We start from the raw sequence: 20,810 nt of genomic DNA, 5'->3' as shown, positions 1-20,810 counted from the left end.
ATTGTTTGCTACATTTGTAGGAAGCAGTTTGCTGCAGTTTGAAAGAAGAAATTATTTTTTTAATATGTGAAAGGAGTTAGGGGCAGGGCACAGACATGAGACTTGAATGGCTGGGGAATTTAATTGTAATAAACTGGGTTAATACAGTGCTTTTTTGTCTCTTCAGTAGAAGAGCTAGCTGGAGGAGTATATGGATGTAACTGTAATAAGCCGATTGCTAATGTATTTTTTTTGTCTTCACTTTAACAGCTCAGGAGGTGCAGCGCTGGCTAGTGGTATTAGCTCAGGGTGCTGATTGAGCCGCTCTGTTTCTGCTGTTGGGGAACATTCATTTTCCATTACAGTAACATTTGTATCTTCAGCCCATTTTTAAAACAAAAGTATTTGTTCTTTATTCTGTTGGATAATAAGTTACCATCAACTAATCATTCAGAGTCTATTTAGATTGTTTTGTAGGATAGAAGTAAGTGACTGGATGTGATTATTGGAGCATAATAACGTAGAGTCATTGGTGAAATGAATAAATAATCATTGCCCTATAAACTGTCTCAGCTAATTAGTGTAATAGTTGAATACTAAGCCTCACAAATGTAAACCATGAGAAACTCTATTTGGTAAACAGCATGAATGTGAGAAATAATTTATTCAAGCCACCCTATCTAGTCTTTCAGGTAAACAACTTTGCATCTGAGCTAATGCAGAACTTATTTTTCATTTTCATTCCAGAAACAAGAGAAGAATGATGCACAACATTATTTATAAGTATTAAAAAAGATAAAACCCGATAGCCAGGCCCCTCTCTACTCCCATAATTACAGTACAGTACTGGCTCACATCTAATACTATACTTACCTCTTCCCTCTCCTCAGTTACAGACTCTCACCATGTAGTTCAATCTGCTGCCCTATTTATATCCTGTTTTTATATCATAGTTGTAATATGGCCTGTTACATGGTAGAATTCATAGCACCAGATTTAGATGCAAAATAAATTTCTTAAGCAATAAACTTACTGCCAGTGTAATTGTTAATACTTCTTTAACTGTAAATGGTACCTCAAATTACCATTTTTGCATGACATGGAGTGAACATTAAGAAGGTGTAGACAAGGCAAAGAGGGTAGCTGAAATTTAAGTAGCTGAAGTGGTGAACAAGTCAAAAGCCATTGTGTTTAACTTTAAGGACACACTTCAGGAACAGGATAGACAGCAAATCACCTGTCTACATGAAGAAAATTAAGATAAATAAGGTTTAAGAAGAAGAAACCTGTGCCACAGTATAGAGGGATAAAGCCATAACTATGGCTCAAGTGAACAGGTTTGATTAGCAGCTCAGGTGTCTGAAGTGCTGGCAGGGATGGATGTGCATATCCATCCACAGGAGGGCATTCATTGAAAATACTCCCTGGTAGAAGGCATGGATCACACAGGATAGTAGCCCTTAGATGCTGTCAACGAATGCAGGGGGGGGATAAGGGCATGCCATACTAACCCCCCATCAGAAGCAGTTGCTGGGATTGCCCCCAGGACACCTTGAAGATCCATTCCAGTCCTAGTTCACATGGGGAAATCCTGTGGAGGAAGGAGAACCATGTACATCTGGTGATGGATGAGGGGCACTGGGATGGTGGAAATGAATGAAACCGGGAGGAGGGGGAGTCTAATAAGATGACACTCTACCTTCCTTTAAGTTCACAAAAAATGAATCATCAGGCCAGCAATTTAGACCTAAGTTACTCTAAGAAACAATAAAAGAAATATAAACATTTGCATTGCTGTGCTAACCAGCTCCTTCAAAATTTAGGTCAAACTAACACTGATAACAAAGCTCAGTAAATATGATAACTAAAGCAAAAAATCTATTTTCCAAAAGAATGTTAACTTCAGGTTAGTTAAGCTGGTTAGTTTCCTTAATCTTAAGTACTAGCTATACTACTACCCTCCCCTGGTTCAAAAAGTAATTAACAGGTAAGAAAAAGTTAGGCTGACAAAAGTGAAGCAAGCTTTACAAAAACTGAAAGTTAAGGAAGGAACAACAACAAATGTTATACTTAAAGAAGAAGACATAACATGATGACTGCAGAGAAGCAAGTAATTTGGCATCAGACATCTCAACTGTCCCTGATCTTTAGGGACGTCCCTGATATAGACTCTGATTTTACGTCTGTCCCTCTTAATCCCTCTTAAAACTGGTGACTGCTGAAGAAAAGGGGGTGAATTGCCTTTAATAAATGTTGTTGTCTTTCGGCTTTTCCAGGTTAGGGGTCACCATAGCGGAACTCCGGTCCGCTAATGATTGGCAGTAGATTTTGACGAATGTGGAGGTGCCAGCTCGACGTTCAACCTTCAACGAAGGCACGCCCATTTACGCATGTCTTTCGAACGCCCACCCAACTGTGGGGAGGACATGCAGACTCCACACAGAAGGCACTCCCCGCACTCCAGTCGAGAATCAAACGGGAGAACCTCTTGCTGTGAAGCAACAACGCTACCGCTGCACCACCGCAGCATATATGAATTGCCGTTAGTAATTCAGAGTTATAGACATTTTACGTCAGAAAACCAATATTAATCCACATTCTCTTATTCTGCAAATGTTTCAGGTTAATAGTACAAATATTTAAAAAATGCCCCTGATTGTCCCTGATTATTTGAGGATTTGTCCCTGATTCTGTTGAGATTTGTCTCCGATCAGTTGAGAGCTATGTTTGGCATCTTTCCTTACTCACAGAACACTTCCTACCATTAGTTAATGATTTGTGATCTTCTTCAACTTCCCTTTGTACTAACAATGTCCAAATAAAAAGGAAACAATAATTTGTAAAGACCTAACAATTAAATTTTCCTTTCCTAAAATGCAATGAACCAGGTCCTTACCTGCCATCCTCATGTCTCATATCCGACTTTTAAGTGAAATAGAACACTCCCCATGCCCAACAGTGGGTCTCTGTCAGTTTACGGAATTACCATGTGACTGAAAATGAAAAGAACGAGACAATAACAACAAAACTTTAGAAGGACAAATGTTCACAAAATTGAAATTCATACCACCAAGAAAAGAGCTGCGAATGTTACATACCACTTTGTTTTTTGAAACCAGGAAGCATTTGTATGGGGACCACGATACAGTGAGGATAGGGAAATTTACCCTTTTCTCCACCGTAGTGCGATCTCAGAGTTGGTATATATAATTTGCAGGGGGTGTGGGGGTGCAGGGGGGGCTTGCCCCCTGCAAAAAGTTTAAAAATGGTTGCATTGAAGCTAAACAAAACAGTACGTTTATTATTTCACTTAAATGATTGTCAGGTGAAAACTACTCCATGTAAGCCATAGTAGTTGCCATAAATCAGAGGTTAGGTTAAAGGGACAGTAGTCTATTTGTCCTGAGTATTTATACATGTACAAGACTATTGGACTGAATGTGCTTTTTCTGTTTTGTACATTTTGATTTTTGTGAACGTTCATCCTTCTAAAGTTTCATTTTTATCATCTCCTGCTTTTTGGATCTCTCATATTTTAATTCAGTAAACTGATAGGGATCCGCAGCAGCACCTAGTAATAGCAACCCAAGTAACCCAGGCACGCATCCACATGGACTATGAATCGTTATAATAAAGATGTCCATCCTGTGGATGCTCTGCAGATAGTCATCTTAAATTTAGTACTACTGTTGAGTATAGTTCCTACAGCATGCTCTCCTTAGCTGGTAACTACTGTTGTGTATAGTTCCTGCAGCATGCTCTCCTTAGCTGGTAACTACTGTTGTGTATAGTTCCTGCAGCATGCTCTCCTTAGCTGGTAACTACTGTTGAGTATAGTTCCTACAGCATGCTCTCCTTAGCTGGTAACTACTGTTGTGTATAGTTCCTGCAGCATGCTCTCCTTAGCTGGTAACTACTGTTGTGTATAGTTCCTGCAGCATGCTCTCCTTAGCTGGTAACTACTGTTGAGTATAGTTCCTACAGCAAGCTCTCCTTAGCTGGTAACTACTGTTGAGTATAGTTCCTACAGCATGCTCTCCTTAGCTGGTAACTACTGTTGTGTATAGTTCCTACAGCATGCTCTCCTTAGCTGGTAACTACTGTTGTGTATAGTTCCTGCAGCATGCTCTCCTTCATCCATCGCATACTCTCTGACAAGCACTGACAAGTACAACGAATTATCATAATAGACTTTAATTTGCAGCAGTCAGAGTCCACATAATATGTGATAAATGACAAGCTCACAGAATTATTAATGTACCAAATGGCTTCTGGTACAATTAAGGCACAACGCTCACCCTGGAAAGCATAGCTTATTAGACTGTCATCTTAATAGCAAACCACAGAGCCTGTACTAGGGAGTTATCCACTTTTTCTTTCGTAAGTGTTCATGAATCCAGACTTGCCTCTTTTTCTGCATAATTCCTAGAGGTCTAAATTCACATATTACTTTCTGGGCCTTCAGCATGAGCTCTGACTATCTAGTAAGCTTTTTAAACTATCCAGTACTATGTAGATCATTATGTCCTAAAATATCCCCAAAGTGCTTCCCTAAAGTCAATTTAACCAATATCTTCAGCTTGTTTTTGTACTGGAAACACCTATCATATTTATCTCCTGGTGAAATACCTTTAATTCTTCTCTTTATTTATTCACATCTATATGTGTGGTTCCTTGTACCTTGCTTATTGCTTTCCTTAAGAATGGTACATTTATCCCCACTAATTATCCCCTTCAGTTCACAGAACTAAAAGTTTTATAAGGTATTAGATGATTATGATTTAGTATGTCCTTGCAATCAAACATGGCTTCATTCAGTAACCTTTGGCCAAATCAGTGGAAGGGGCTGATGTTAGAACTAAAGACCATGGTGCCTTTGTGTGAAATTGTTGCTGACATGACTTTTTTTCCCTTTGAGATTGATCTCTAAGTAGGTTTAATACATTTACACAGTTATGATTTGCTGCCCCTCATACTGGAAATGTGTGTTCTTTGCCACCTGCAGAAAAACCTAGATCCAATGGATGGCTGAGGAATGCATCATATTCTTTTGAATGCATTCCTTTCATGCTTACTTTTCAGTGGTGGTCATTTTGACCACAGGAATGATTGCTATAAGGAAGAAGACCAAATATCCGTTGATGCCCAAGGCACCATCACTGAAATCAACAGATTTTCCACAATACCCTTTTGCTCAAGGTTTTGTCTCCTGTTCCCAGTTATATAAATATCGGACCTCAGTTCCCCACAATATGAAAAGAGTACACTTCTACTGACAAATGGTTGTTTAGTTGCTGTCTACGTTTTCTGTTACTACGCAAGTCTTGCTCAAAGCAAGCTATGTTTGGCTTGCTGGTTGGAATATGTGTGCTTATTAATTGCATCTTTTGTGTGCATATTAATTGCATCTTTTGTGTGCATATTAATTGCATTTTTTGTGTGCATATTAATTGCATCTTTTGTGTGCATATTAATTGCATCTTTTGTGTGCATATTAATTGCATCTTTTGTGTGCATATTAATTGCATCTTTCTGCCATTTTTCTTCCTGCTGATTCACAGAGCTTGTTTACTTTCTTCATTTCTAAATCATCTTCTCTGAAGCAAACAGGTATTATGTTTTCATGGAGCATAGAGATCTGATAAATGAAAAAAGAAAGGCAGTGCAGTCTAATATAAAAATATTTATATTTTGCATAAAGCCAGTTGTAAAAATATGAAGTAATTATACACAAAGCTTTACATTTTATCCCATATAGTGTATGTTTCAACCATAAGACATATTCATCAATGGCAGTAGCTCTAACAATGGTACAATGCAATTCAGATTTATGGAATACCTTGTGGGTGTGATGATGTGTCGCATGCACCATGATGTGTTATTGCCACCTAGGTAGCCATTTCTCTGTGTATCTTCATAAGCAACTCCAATTCTGTATTCTGTATTCTCATCGACTTCTATTTCCCAATAATGTTGTCCTTTTACTTGGATCAGGTTTCCCATAGCAGCAACACATCTGAAATTACAGACAGTTTGTGTTTTTGTTTTGTCAGCTCTGTAGGTCAGTACGCATTCACAAATAAATAAATGATCATAAATAACTTCTTTCTTTTTTATTTTCTCAATTCCATGAAGTTATATGCTGCTTTAAATACTTGAATTGTATTCAAATAGTAATTCTCAAAGATAAGGCATGTTTTAATACGAGCCTGAGTATACCATCCTTGTCTTGTTATAATTTTACTTTTTTGTTTTTGTTTTTGGATGAGGAGGATATATTAAAAAGTGATGACAGGGAAGAGATTAGAAAGTGGAAACTATGGGATAAGTTTGCGTAAACAGAAGGGAATGATATTCCTGGTTAAAGTTAAGATAGGAAAGTGCACTTCTGGGAAAAAAGGTGAGTTGTTTGTATGTACTGTAAATAGCTGGTCATTAACAGAGTGTAAGTTTACTGACAAACACTAGGTTTTTGATGATTTTGTTTTGCATGACTATATTATTGTCATAAAGTAGAAAAAGATAGTGTGGGAAAAGCTTGTAAACTCTGGCCTAAGGCTTCTTCACTTGTGTCTGACAGAAAACATGTTTTTGGATATTAAGGAATTTGCTTGTAGTTACCAGAGTGTACTTGTTTAAGTGCACAGTACACAAGATAAAGTTGCATACTTTTACATTTTAACAGTCAGGCTATATCCTAAGTATGTGTAACCTTATTCAATTGGTCTTATAAAACCTGTGAACCAAAACTGTGCCAGTCCACAACAGCATTTTTTTGTTTTTTTTTAATACTGACATTCCTGCCCATATATCCTTGAACTTTGATGACAAGGTCTTGCAGTTATGATATTCCAGTTATAACATTGAAATAAATATTTATTAAGACTTATAATCAATTTGATTATTTTAGTAGCTATATACATTACAACGTTATCATTACTGCTGCACTGTTTTGAAGACAGGTATCCTCCACTCTGACTTTGTTTAGCACAGTGCATCAGATTTGCTATTGTGCAAAATTTTTTTGAATGGGATAAGATTTTGTGAATTTGTCTAAATTCTTATCTCATTGGTATTAAACAATGGTTTCTGCATTTTAGGCACTGATACTTCTTCATATAACCAGCTTTAAGTCTGAATGTAAAGGTGATGAAACAATACACTGTCATGGTATGTGATGCTTAAAGGTCCAGCAGCATTCTACAGGTAAGCAAAATCCTCTAGTCAAACTGACAGTCAGTCATATATCCTAAAATATCCTGACTTTAAGAAGGTCTATAGTGCATCACTGACTCATAATGGCATACCACTGCCCCAGAAATACTGTAAAAAATATGCAGTTCTGCCATGCTTGATTTATAATATGAACTGGGTAACATTAGGACAGTTACAGAAAGTCAGAAAGTGGTGGCTATCAATATCCAGTAATAAAGAAGCATTACATCACCGCTCCGGGTCTATATTATAACATCGAAGTCTTAAAACTTTGAATGTTATAATATCAAACCCATTTGATTGAAAGACCATAAAATCGAACAGTCAGAATAGCGAATTTTTTCCCAGGGAAAAAATTTGCTGTTCCGACAAACATACACACAACACAAGCACACCAAAATAAATAATCCACACACATACACTCCACAAAACCCTACACTAAACCATACATACACTACTAGCTATCCACTTACCTTAACCCAACCCTAACCCTAAGGTCCGTAATTACCGCGCACTCACCGTACCCGCTCCCTAACCCTAAAGTCCCTATCGCACACTCACCTTACCCGCTCCCTAACCCTAAAATCCCTATCTCACACTCACCTTACCCGCTCCCTAACCCTAAAATCCCTATCTCACACTCACCTTACCCGCTCCCTAACCCTAAGGTCCCTATCGCACACTCACCTTAACCCAGTCCGTAACCTTCACTCCACAGTCGAGGAAATAACAAAGCTGCAGAAACAGCCCACTGAACACTTTCCCTAGGAAAGTATTCGATATTCTGCAGCTTCACTATTTTCAGCGTTTGGTGCATAGGGTTCGATATTATAACATTCGAAGTTTTAAGACTTCGATGTTATAATATAGACCCACTGCTCCATACCTCTCAACCTCTTACAGCAAGAAATCTGGACAAAGGCACAAATAATGGGGGACAAAGGCCCAAAAATAGGGACAGTTTTTAAATATTGCTCTTACAAACTTAGAAAGTTGATAGAATAACAGGTTTTGCATTAGCATGAATTTTCTAAAGGATATGAAGTCTGAAACTCAAATGGGTGCAATTATTTTATGACTTCAGTCCTCAATGATTTGCCAGTGATTTGACAGAAAACCACAATTTTATGAGAAATACACTAAAACATGAGGCAAAAATCTGTTCATTCTGCAAAAATCTGGATAGTTGAAAGGTATGAGCTGCTCCAATGTGACATCATAATTTGAATGAGTTAAAACAGCATGTACCACTGTTGCATCAGGGATGTGATATAATATTGTCCATGTAACTTATATGAAACAATCCCCTTATATAAAGGAATGTAGTAAGTATATGAGCAGTATGAGTTTGGTATTTGTGGTAGAAATAATATTAAAATGGGTGTCACAGAAGTAAGAAAAAGATAATGTTTTGTAGACAGATGACTGTGATATCACATTTTCTTTACAGTCTTTAATAATTTTTACAAAGAAACATGCCAACATTAAATTTCTGTATAAAAGGATGTACAGCAAATGCATTGTTAAAATTTTATAAACATTCATCAAAAATCATGCTGAAAATAATTTCATTTGACGTAATAGAAGTATAAATCATGTTTTCTAAAATCAAGGCAAAAAATTATATTAATGTAGTTGCATGTGATATACTTTCTTAGCTACTTTACTATGAAGATTTTTAAAATAACTTGTCAATGCCAAATGCTGGCTCGCAGCTGAGCTAAACTGAAGCTGTAGTTAAAGACATGGTCAATAAAATGAGAAAATACAAGTAGGGTTGCCACCCATCTGTTTGTTTTTCAGGACTATCCTGAAATCAACCCAATTGTCCGGTAGTCTGGAAAACACTGTGCAAACTCCGGTATTCTGTTTCACAAAAGAAACAGTCTATCGGAGTTCGTTAGATAGGCAGGTTTACTACGCTTTTTTTTACAGAAAAGCATAGTAAATCGGCAGAAAACAGGCACCAGGAATGGAAAAAGAAGGCATTCCCCATCAGCTGATGTCATAAAGACATCATAAAATGTGCGGAACGTGGATGGTAGAGGAGGTAGAAATGGCGGGGTTATGGGTAATGCAAGGGGTGTGGCCTTTCTCCAGTTTTAGCCGCAACGAAAGGCGGCAACCTTAAATACAAGACAGCTGGCAGCAGTAATAATGGCAGTGAGCCTTCAGTATATTCAAAAACATTCTTACCCAATATTTATGGGTGCTAGGCAACATTTTGTTTTTTATTCTGATCCATTTTTTCATATTATTGCCTTTATTTAGTAACTAAATGTGTTACTGCTCATTGCTTGGAGTCTCAATAAGAAGCTCCACTACCTGGAAGCACTACTCACCCTGGAAAGTGTTGACATCTGTGCAGTTTGACATATGGTTTAAAGCCAGAGAAGGCATCTCAGCAGTACAAGGATATAATGCTTGCAACACATTTAAACCAGCTACCATCCAAGAAGGGGCAAGAGGTGGAGGTATATCAAGATACATAAAAGGTGAGTACACCTCAGGACTGACCAATCAATATGACATGCTTGAGCTACTCCATGTCAAACTAACTAAAGTTCAATACTGTATCCTTGTTAGCTATATGTCCCTGTCTATCACCCAGGATGACCATACCACATACTGGAATGTATTGGAGTCACTCATAATTCAGCCTAACACCATATTCATGGGTGATTTCAATTATCCCACCATAACCTGGGATACACACACACACAGCCACTGGCATACAGGCTCAAAAATTCCTGGATTTTGTCAATGCAAACACATGGGAACAGCAAGTTTGCACACCTACTATTGGTACAAATATGTTGGATCTGGTACTTACAAATATGAGGTAATACTGCACCCACCTGTATATTGTCCTCACTGGTGAGATCAGATCACAAAGCAGTAACACTTGAAATAAATATAACAGTTGTACTCTCAGAAAACCCCAGAACCTTTAAAAACTTTTTCAAGGCTAACCACCTCCTATTAAGTGATGGTATAGCTAAATTCCAAGCCCCCCAAACTCAGAGAACATGGTGGGCTATGCAGAAGTGTTTACAGAATCCCTGCATAAGCAAGTAAATAACTGCACAGAAACAATAGTACCAAACAAAATAAACCTAGGAAAAACTCCAAAAACAAGCCCCGTTTTTTTGGACACCCAGTATAATAGGCTGTAAAACAAACAAAAAAAAAAAGAAAATCCTGTCCAAAAGACAAAAACATTCCTCATCCGTCTCAACAAACAACTCAGAAGATTAATTAAGTCCACCAAAGCCAACTTTGATGCAAAATTCTCCTTCAAGGCTAAGGATAACCAAAAGGTATTTCTCAGTTATGTTCACAACCTAAAAGGGATCACCTAACAGTGTGCTGAACTAATAGTAAATGTAACATACTATACTGAACCATGGGATATAGCAAATCTACTGGCTAATAAATTTAGCTGCAGTTTCTCCCCCATCACCCCCAGTCCACACCAAGAGAAACAATCTATCATTTCTCTCCCAACTATCACTAAAAAACAGGGTCTCACTGCATTCTCCAGAGCAAAAAACACTGCATTGATGAGTCCTTACAATATCCTAGGATGCTTATAGCATGAAACATGACCTGTCAGGCCCGCTAGAATCTCTGTTCAACACCAGCCTCCAGACAGACTTCATCTCTAGGAAATGGAGGACTGTTTTGGTCACCAATCTACATGAGGCAGACCATCAACAGACCCAGGGAACTACAGACCCATAGGTTTGATCAGTCTTATAAGCAAGGCCATGGAAAGACTTATTGTGGACCTGACAAACAAAGACATAAGAAATCTTCAAACACTGGACCCATCCCAGTTTGGTTTTGTCAATGGCAGATTATGCCTACTAAACTTGCTAGACTTCTTCGAGAAGGTCACCAAAGCCATAGATGACAGTAAAATGGTATATACTGCCTACTCTGATCTGGCAAGGCATTTGACACAATGCCTCACTCTGGTATTAGAGACAAGCTCACAAATTTAGGCATAAATCCCTATGTCACCTGATGGATAGCCAAATGGCTCAGAGATAGCATAGCACATGTAAAGTTAGGATAGCAGAATTCACCTCCACCAAGAGGCCTGCTACTAGTGATATCCCGCAGGGCTCAGTACTAGGACCTCTCCCCTTTGGAATATACTTCTCCAAAGTCAAGGCAAATGTGCAGGGCCTTTGGCTGACCAAATCTGCTGACAACTGCAAGCTGGGTGCAATAACTGTATCCTCCAAAGATATAGATATCCTTCAGACAAATAACTGGTGCAATAGCCATGGCCTAAAACTCAATGCTAAAAAAATGCATAATTATACCCTTTAGGAATTGAGCACCCCCTGCAAATTATAAAATTGATAACACTCCCCTAATAGTAGACTTGGGAACTGAGGTTTACAGTAACCTAAACTTTGATTGCCATGTGTCCATGGCAGTGAAAAAATCCTTCTATGTGGTATAGCATATAAGCCAGGGCATGGTATCCAGATCTAAGACCACAGTCCCACTCTACTCCTCCTTCATTAGATCAATAATTGAGTACAATGTACCCTTTGACATGTACCTAACCAGGCATTTGCAAAAGCTGGAGCAGCCACACAGGTTCTTCACTAAAAGAATACAGGGTATAAATAACATGTCATATGCACATCATCTCAAAGCCCTGTCCCTGTACTCAGTCTCCTACAGACTACTGAGGGGCAATCTATGGCTAACCTACAACACATTCTGATACAGCCCTGATGGATCTGCTACATATTCACAAAACAAGCAGTACTAGACTCACCCAATCTAAGGATCTACACCTCGTCTGTGACATAAACAAAACATGTTGGAGGGACAGGTATGTGTCTCAGAGATTAGCCATATCTGGAGCAGACTCCCCATTCATGTGAAACAGAGCTCTTCACTTAGCCTATTCAAATGCAATTTGGACTAATGGATGGGAAGTCACAAATTCACCCTGGCTTATCACTTGTAACCCTTAAGGACAGGGGCAGTTTGAATAATGCCCTAAGTCATAGGTATATATTAAAGCCATTCTAGGCCAGGAGCATTGATAATTGAGAAAACTGGGGCATGAATAACTAGGCTTAAAAAGGCTCTAGGACCATTAGCCGTTTGTCCTCATATAATCCTGTGATCCTATATTATTAGCACCATAGTTGAGGTCTGGATGAAGAATGTTGCTGTAATTTCCAAGTACACATCTACTGAAACATTGATGCTTAATATCAAGTTGTTTTACCCTGGAAACATTGCACTGTTTTTACAGTTTACTTTCATAACTCTAAGATAGTCTGACTTGTATGAAGGACTGATGAAATGCATATACAAGAGTAGACTGTCAACGGTAAAGTTGTTTTATGTGAAATGGTAATTGCTTTCCTGTAGCATAGGTTTCTGCCAGCTAAGAACAGAGTGATTTTGAAATAAACCAATTTTATGCATCTGTAGGAAGGCTCAGTGGACTACATCAGTAATAACTAATAGTTAAACACAGGCAACATTAATTTTTTACCTTTATTTTACATGGTTACAAATATCTGGGGAAGTATTTATATGTGGGTGAATGGGAAAGACAGCAAAGCAGTAAGCCTTTTTACAATTTTACTTTTGTAACCCACAAAGAAATTTTTCAAACCTACCAGCATCCTTTTTCAAGATACATATAAACGGGGATGCCTTCAATGCATCCCACTGTGTCCACTTGGCTTTCTTAGGGCTCTCTGTTTCCTAGGACATCCCTGGCAATGCTCTTAAATGCTCACGTGTGTGTGTGTGTGTGTGTGTGTGTGTGTGTGTGTGTGTGTGTGTGTGTGTGTGTGTGTGTGTGTGTGTGTGTGTGTGTGTGTATGTGTGAGCATGTGTGTTTCTTAGTGTCCAGTGATGGACTGGCACCTTGTCGAGAATTAATTTTATGCCTGGTGAGTTCAAGGATAGGATTTGTAACCCATATGACTCTGAAACCCTGAATAGATTAATGTTAAAAATTTCACTACTATTACTTTATGAATAAGTCAGATAGTGTGAATTATTTTAATAATAGTATTTATATTATCAGACTTCAGAATGCACACTTTCAGACCAGTCCAGATTCATAGTGTTGGCTATTTTCATGATACGAATAACCTGCTTATTTAGCTGTTACATCACACTACATCATGGAAGCAAGATATGTTTTGATGTAAAACTCTCGCAGAATTTTTTCACCTTCACAAGGAACTATCCTCCCACGTAATCCCAGTTATAAATACCACGATAAGCCCTATGGTTTCTTAAAGTTGTTTTGATGATACTTGAAATATCACACATATTTAATTGTAGTACTCATATTTTCAGTGCTTTGGTACTCCAGATTTTGTTTTTCCTTTTCTTTGACTTTGATATAACCTTAGAGGTAGGCTATATGGAGATCTGGGTTGTAGAAGCAATCTGTCTTGCAATTAGACAGATAAGTACTAATGTAATATTTTGTGTATGACAATATTTGAAAGTGATATTGTGATGAGTTTTCGATAACTTTTTTTACAATATTTTGAATCTTGACTTAGGCAGACATAACGTTTCATTTTAGGTCTTTGTTGTGCAATACGGTGTTAAAATGCAGTCTGAAATAAGTTTCTTTTTTTCTGCTTCCTCACTGACTCATAGTTTCTCATTTTATTCCCCAGTCATGATTTTTGTCTGGTTAGATCCGACTACAAACTAATCACCTTTGAAATCCACATCCCTCCCACCCCCCACAAAGGTAACCACCATGAAAAACTTCTCCAAAGCTAACTTTGGGCTCCTAAAAATAGAGGTGGCTAACTTCACAGCACCCGTGCAAATGGAGTATAGTTGCATGACCACCGAATCATACACCAATGCACTGTACAAACACATATACAAATGCATGGATCTCACCATACCCAATAGAACCAAGATGCTCTCCTCCAAAAAAGGAAGCCAGTCTGGTGGTCCCCTGCCATAAATGAACTCTACAACAGAAGGAGAAAACTGATGGGAAATAAGGTGAAGTCCCAAGACTGGAAAAACTCTCTTATCAGCCTCAACAAAAAGTTGAGATCCCTCATCGTATCCTTTAAATCTAGCTTTGAAAACAGAATTGCAGCAGATAGAAAAAACAACCACAAGGCCTTCTATAATTATGTAAAGAATCTCTATGGCAATACCTAGATTTTCTCTGAGCTACTGCACAATGGTATCTCCTATACCAAGCCAACAGATATTGCCAATATACTGGTTGACAGATTCAGTGCCAACTATACCCCCCCCAAAGGACCAATCACAATACCAGTAGATTGCCAGGCTCCCAGTATTACTGCTGCACAGGTTAAAACAGCACTGTCCAAGGCCAAGAAAACAGCTTCTGTGGGACCTGACAATATCCCTGGCTGGCTTCTACATGAACTACAGAGTGAACTGGCACCTCACCTGTGTGCCCTGTTCAGTCACAGCCTCACCTCAGGCTTTGGCCCCACTGAATGGCACACTGCTACAGTCATCCCTCTCCACAAAGGAGGAGTGACTACAGAACCTGGAAACTATCATCCCATTAGCCTGATGAGTCTGATATGCAAAGCTATGGAACGCATCATCATGGACCTAATAAACAAAGATATAGGGAATCTCCAAACTCTGAATCCCAAACAGTTTGGTTTTGTGAATGGTAGATCACGCCTGCTCAACTTGGTCATCTTCTTTGAGTCAGTCACCAGATCTGTGGATGAAGGCAAGGTGGTTCATACAGCCTACCTTGATCTGGCCAAGGCCTTTGATACCATTCCCAACTCAGGAATCATAGAAAACTCACTAAGCTAGTCATCAACCCCTATATCACTAGGTGGGTTGCAAACTGACTCACAGCTAGAACCCACAATGTGAAAGTAGCTGTCTCCAAGTCAGACTACCAACCAGTCATGAGTGGAGTCCCATAGGGTTCGGTCCTGGATCCTCTCCTGTTTGGTATTTACTTTTCTGAAGTCCAGACCAACACAAAAGGACTCCGGCGGACAAAGTTCACAGATGATTGCAAGTTGGGAACAATTATTAACTCCCCAAGTGATGCTGACATCCTACAGAAAGGCTTCACAGAGACCAACAACTGGTGTCAGAACCATGGCCTTAAGCTCAATGCCAAAAATTGTGTCCTCATCCCCTTTGGGAAAAACCTGGTTCCCATGAATTACCACATCGATGGTAGTCCACTGAACACAGAAGGCATTATAAGAGATCTGGGAACACAGGTTGATAGCAACCTCTCTTTTGACAACCACATTGCCACTGTGGTCAAAAAGTCCTTCTGTGTGGCACATCTCATTACTAGGGGTTTTACAGCCAGGAAGAAAGTGGTCATTGTCTCCCTCTTCTCTTCCTTCATTAGGCCAATCATCGAGTACAATGCCCCATTTAGCATGTACCTCACTAGACACCTGCAGCAACTGGAGAGGCCCCAAAAGTACCTCACAAAGAGGATCCTAGGCCTTAAACACTTGTCCTGTATGGACAGACTTAAAAACCTACAACTATTCTCTGTCTCATATCGCCTACTTAGAGGCGATCTCTGTTTGACTTACAAAGCCATGTCTGACCCAGCTCTGTTAGAAATGCTATATCTAAAGAAATCCCAATCCCTCTGCACCACACGCTCCAGAAACCTAAGCCTCATTACCACAATCAACAGAATGTGCTGGAAAGATAGGTTCATAACCCAGAGACTGCCCATGCTATGGAATAGACTTCCTATACATGTCAAACAGAGCACCTCACTGGCCCTCTTGAAGAGAAATCTTGATGAGTGGATGGGAAATAGAAAATTCACCCTGGGGATCACTCATGTGGCTCTACTCAACAGAGGCACTGGGAACTAAACTCGGGTGGCACGATGCCAGGGTAATCCTATGGGCTAGCCTTGTAAAGGCTCCAGGGCCATTAGCCTAGTATACACCTATGAACCTATGAACCTATGAACCTATGATGTAGCCAGGGGGAGGAGCGGTAGGAGACTGCAATAGTTGTAACCAGTGATAACAATGCACTTGTTTGTTCAAATCCAGTGACAGCAGTGAAACAACTTAGTTTAACTTCTTTTATACAGTAGATTTAATCGGCCATCATATGACATGGAAAAGGAATTACTGCACTGTTTGGAAGGTACAGTAATAATCAGAAACCATTCTAATATCTGTATATCATTACTTTACGCTATCCTGTCCATACACTTGGCCAAAATAGGACAAGGTTTTCTGATACTATTTATTTATTTTATTTGTTATCCAGGAGGATGAACCAATTCAATTAGGCTTTTCACTTATGAAACCAGCCATAAAGGGTATATTTACATAAACAGTTAAAGTGAAGAAACAGTGCGCAATCCCAGTGCAACTATCAATCAGTGAGAAAGATAATATATCAAAAATGATATGTTTATCTAAACAGTTTCATTATTCAAACTACCCTGGGTCCCAGTTAGTTCAGATAATTGACTTTCCACTATACATATGATACATGAAACTACATATGGATTGCAGAAAGTGTCAGTTCTGGGCACATTGCGAGTGCTGTGAAGAGCTCTTTTGGCTAGCATCAAAGATTGAAACAATACTAATTTCATGAACTTTAATAATACTTTGACTTTGGAATAGAGTCTATTCCCGTCATGGTATTGAAAACCTAAAAGACGAGAGAAATGAAACAGTTTAAAAGTTTATTTGGCTAGCGCAATTAAACAAGTTTAACTTTTTATACAGTTCTCTACTAGATAAAATAATGCTACCGTCTATATAAAATAGTATTAAATTATTACAGTTTATATATATATATATATATATATATATATATATATATACATATATATATATATATATATATATATATGGTTTCACTTCTAAATTTAGAAAGCTCAAAATCCCGAATCTCAAAATACTGAACTCAAAATCTCGAAAAGCTCAAAATACTGAAAACTCATAATACTGAATCTCATAATATCGAAAAACATACAGGACACTAACACTTACTATATTGCAGCAGAAATACATACAGAAACAAAGAAAAGACAAACCATATTAGTCTACTCCAACTATAAGCAGGGGGGCAAGCCCCCCTGCATTCACCCGCTGCTACTTAAATATATCAACTCCAAGATCACACTTCACTACACTAAGATGAGTTATGTTGTAGTATAGTACATTAAAAGGGAACATGACTAAGGTTACAACAAGCAATCATGAAGCATGTAATGGTATGCTTGCTACTTTCTTCTGTGAAGTGCAATCACGGACTTGATATATTTAAGTAGCAGGGGTCATACCTCTCAACTGTACAGATTTTCGCAGAAAGTCCAGATCTTTGCCTTATATTTTTGGTCCATTATTCATAAAATTGTGGCTTTCTGGTAAATTAGTGGCAAATCATTAAAGATTGAAGTTAGAAAATAATGATAAACATTTGAGTTTTAGACTTTAGACTTCATACCCTTCAGAAAATTCATGCTAATGCAAAACCTGTTATTCTATCAACTTTCTAAGTCTGTAAAAGCAATAGTTCAAAGTGGTCTCTGTTTGCACCATTTTTTGTATGGCTTTGTCCAGATTTCTTACTCTAAGAGGTTGAGAGGTATGGGGGGTGTGGCGGTGCAGTCCCCCACATGGGGGGTGCAGGGGGGTTTGTCCACCTGCTTATAGTTGTACAAGAGTAATATGTTTCTGTATGTATTTCTGCTGCAATATGGTAAGTGTTGGTGTCTGGTATGTTTTTCAATATTATGAGATTTATTATTATGAGTTTTTAGTATTTTGAGTTCAGTATTTTAAGATTCGGGATTTTGAGCTTTTGTGATTTAGAAGTGAACCCATATATATATATATATATATATATATATATATATATATATATATGTGTGTGTGTGTGTGTGTGTGTGTGTGTGTATATATATATATATATATATATGTGTGTGTGTACATATATATATATATATATATATATATATATATATATATATATATATATACATATATATAAGCGCTGCAGAATCCTGAAAACCCAAAATCCTGAAGACCAAAATCCTGTGACCAAAATCCTGAAAGTTCAAAATACTGAAAAATCAAAATCCTGAAAACACACAGGATACCAACACTCACTATATTCCAGCACAAGTACATACAGAAACATATTACCCTTCATCTATATGCAGGGGGGCAAGCTCCCCTGCACCCTCCACACCCCCTGCTACTTAAATATATGAACTCCGAGATTGCACTTTACTACACTAAGTGCAATCTTGGAGTTGATATATTTAAGTAGCAGGGGGTGTGGGGGGCACAGCTCCCCAGATGGGGGTGCAGGGGGGCTTGCCCCCCTGCTTATACTTGGAGAACAGTAATATAGTTTGTGTTTTATTTGTTTCTGTATGTACTTGTGCTGGAATATAGTGAGTGTTAGTATCCTGTGTGTTTTCAGTATTTTGAGTTTTCAGTATTTTGAACTTTCAGGATTTTAAACTTTCAGGATTTTGGTCTTCAGGATTTTGGTTTTTCAGGATTCTGTAGCGCTCCTATATAGATATATATATATATATATATATATATATATATATATATATATATATATGTGTGTGTGTGTGTGTGTGTGTGTGTGTGTGTGAGATTAAATTGTATTTTCACTCCATGGGTACCAAGAATTGGATAGAAATATTTATGCTCTATCATTATAAGCAAGGAGTTAGGAATTATTAAATACTGATGGATTACTTTCCTAAGGAAACATCATAGACTACCATACTGGGAGCAGTTGTTTGCAAGGGATAACATTGACAACTCAAATAATCGATACAGAACTTTAGGATTAATGCAATCAAAAAATGCATGATGGAAGAACTATTATTGGGTTTTCTGTGATATTTTGCTTGGGCCCTCTCATCGGTATAGATAGCCCTTATGGAACTCCTAGTGCAGAAATGTATGGAAGTCATAGGCTTCTTCCACAGGGGCTATTTCCAAACTGTATACAATTCCTTTGGGACCAATAACCCAAATGAACTAAAAAGTTTAAGCTGGTTTAGAAAAATAACCTACAAGAAAAGTTGTCACCTGAAGTCTGGATTAGAGAATTGCAGATGCCCACGTATGCCACTAGGTCCCAGTGATTTTGATGTTTTGGGTGGCAATGTCTTTTTAAGTATTTTTACACTATGACTAAGTTTATGTTCCCTCTAGTCTCACCATCTTGATGGAGGTGTCATCTGGGCAGAATTAACAATTAGTCAGGAAGGCATCAACCTGACCATATTAAAGGAACTTATCACAATATTTGTGGCACTAAATGGCCAGACCGTATTAAACTGGAGCCCATCTTATTCCTCTTGTGGATGGACCCTGGTATTAGTCCACCAAATGTGGATTTGAATTTACTGTCTTTGATAATGATAGTAAGGAAAAAAGATTATTACTAGATCTTAGAAAAATAGACCCACCTAAATTAAATAATCTTTGGCTGCTCACTTTTCTGCCCCATGACCCAAGTGAAATCAATTCCCTCCAGCTGCTTCACTCTACAGTAAGTGTACTGAGCACATAGTACCCCTGATCATCTCTGCAGCAAATGTCAGGACAATCTCACTACCAAGGGAATTCTAGTGCTGACTTTCACTCCAGTTGCAAAAGCACAAAATGAAAAATACCTTCAACTAAAACCAAAAATCAAATTCCCTCACTTCTGCATCAGCCTGTTCTCTACTGGAGTGTTGAATCTGCTGGAGGGACACACTACCCTCGCCCACACCCATAGGCCTTATATTGCTTAAGGTGAAGCTAAATTAAGACTTTAAAATATTTTACTCTAGAAGTGCAAAATATCCCTGAAAAAGCAAATAAAGACCATAATAAAATTAAATGCTGTGACTCATCTCACATACTCTGTCTCATTGATTTTTTCTAGTGGAAAACCATCTGTGGAGGGAGCAACTGCATTATATTGAAGTACCTGATTTCTTGAGCCCACTTTGTTTGCTATGGCTGCACTCAGGCTCACTCCACTCCCCTCCCCTACTCTATCCTCAATTTCATCCCACCCACCCCCATATCCTTTATACTTATCTTAAGCTAATCATCTCAACACACCACTTCGCCACCAGTCACAAAACAGCTTACAATTTATACCTGTGCCCCTCTTTCACATACCCACAAACCACTTCCTACCTTTTTTCTTTCTTTCAGCTGGATTGCTTCTACAATGTAACCCGACAACCCCTCACACTTCACCCAACTCACAACAAAATCATATCCAGCCTTCTATCAGCATCCTTCTTATGTCTTCACTAAGTACTCACATAATCATTAGCATGCTATTCAATGTATTACAATTCACTTCCCTCCTCTTTCTTGCACATATAACCAGCTATCATACACCTCTCGACACCAGTCTTATAAACAATGCTCAATCTATTGCTGTCAATGGCAATTACTTCTCTGTTTTATTCAGTGTGTAGCTGACAACCTTAACAACCTATATCACATCCATCTTTTCAAATATATATATATATATATATATATATATATATATATATATATATATATATAAAAGTAAGTAATTCAACCCAC

General features: G+C 38.2%; 1 protein-coding gene across 1 annotated transcript in view; it reads right to left on the bottom strand.

Moving 5' to 3' along the window:
• The window catches only part of FSD2 (fibronectin type III and SPRY domain containing 2), a 362,733-nt gene that overhangs the window by 31,868 nt on the left and 310,055 nt on the right, over window positions 1-20,810 (bottom strand). Inside the window, exon 12 of the mRNA XM_044077640.1 lies at window positions 5,819-5,995. Coding sequence (XP_043933575.1) covers window positions 5,819-5,995 — 177 coding nt within the window. The remainder of the gene's footprint in view (window positions 1-5,818; window positions 5,996-20,810) is intronic.

Source organism: Protopterus annectens, chromosome 7.part0, assembly GCF_019279795.1.
Source record: "Protopterus annectens isolate FY-2018-M chromosome 7.part0, PAN1.0, whole genome shotgun sequence".
Taxonomy (NCBI): Eukaryota; Metazoa; Chordata; order Ceratodontiformes; family Protopteridae; genus Protopterus; species Protopterus annectens.
The sequence above is the reverse complement of the archived record's forward strand: the minus strand, read 5'-3'. Positions and strand labels throughout refer to the sequence as shown.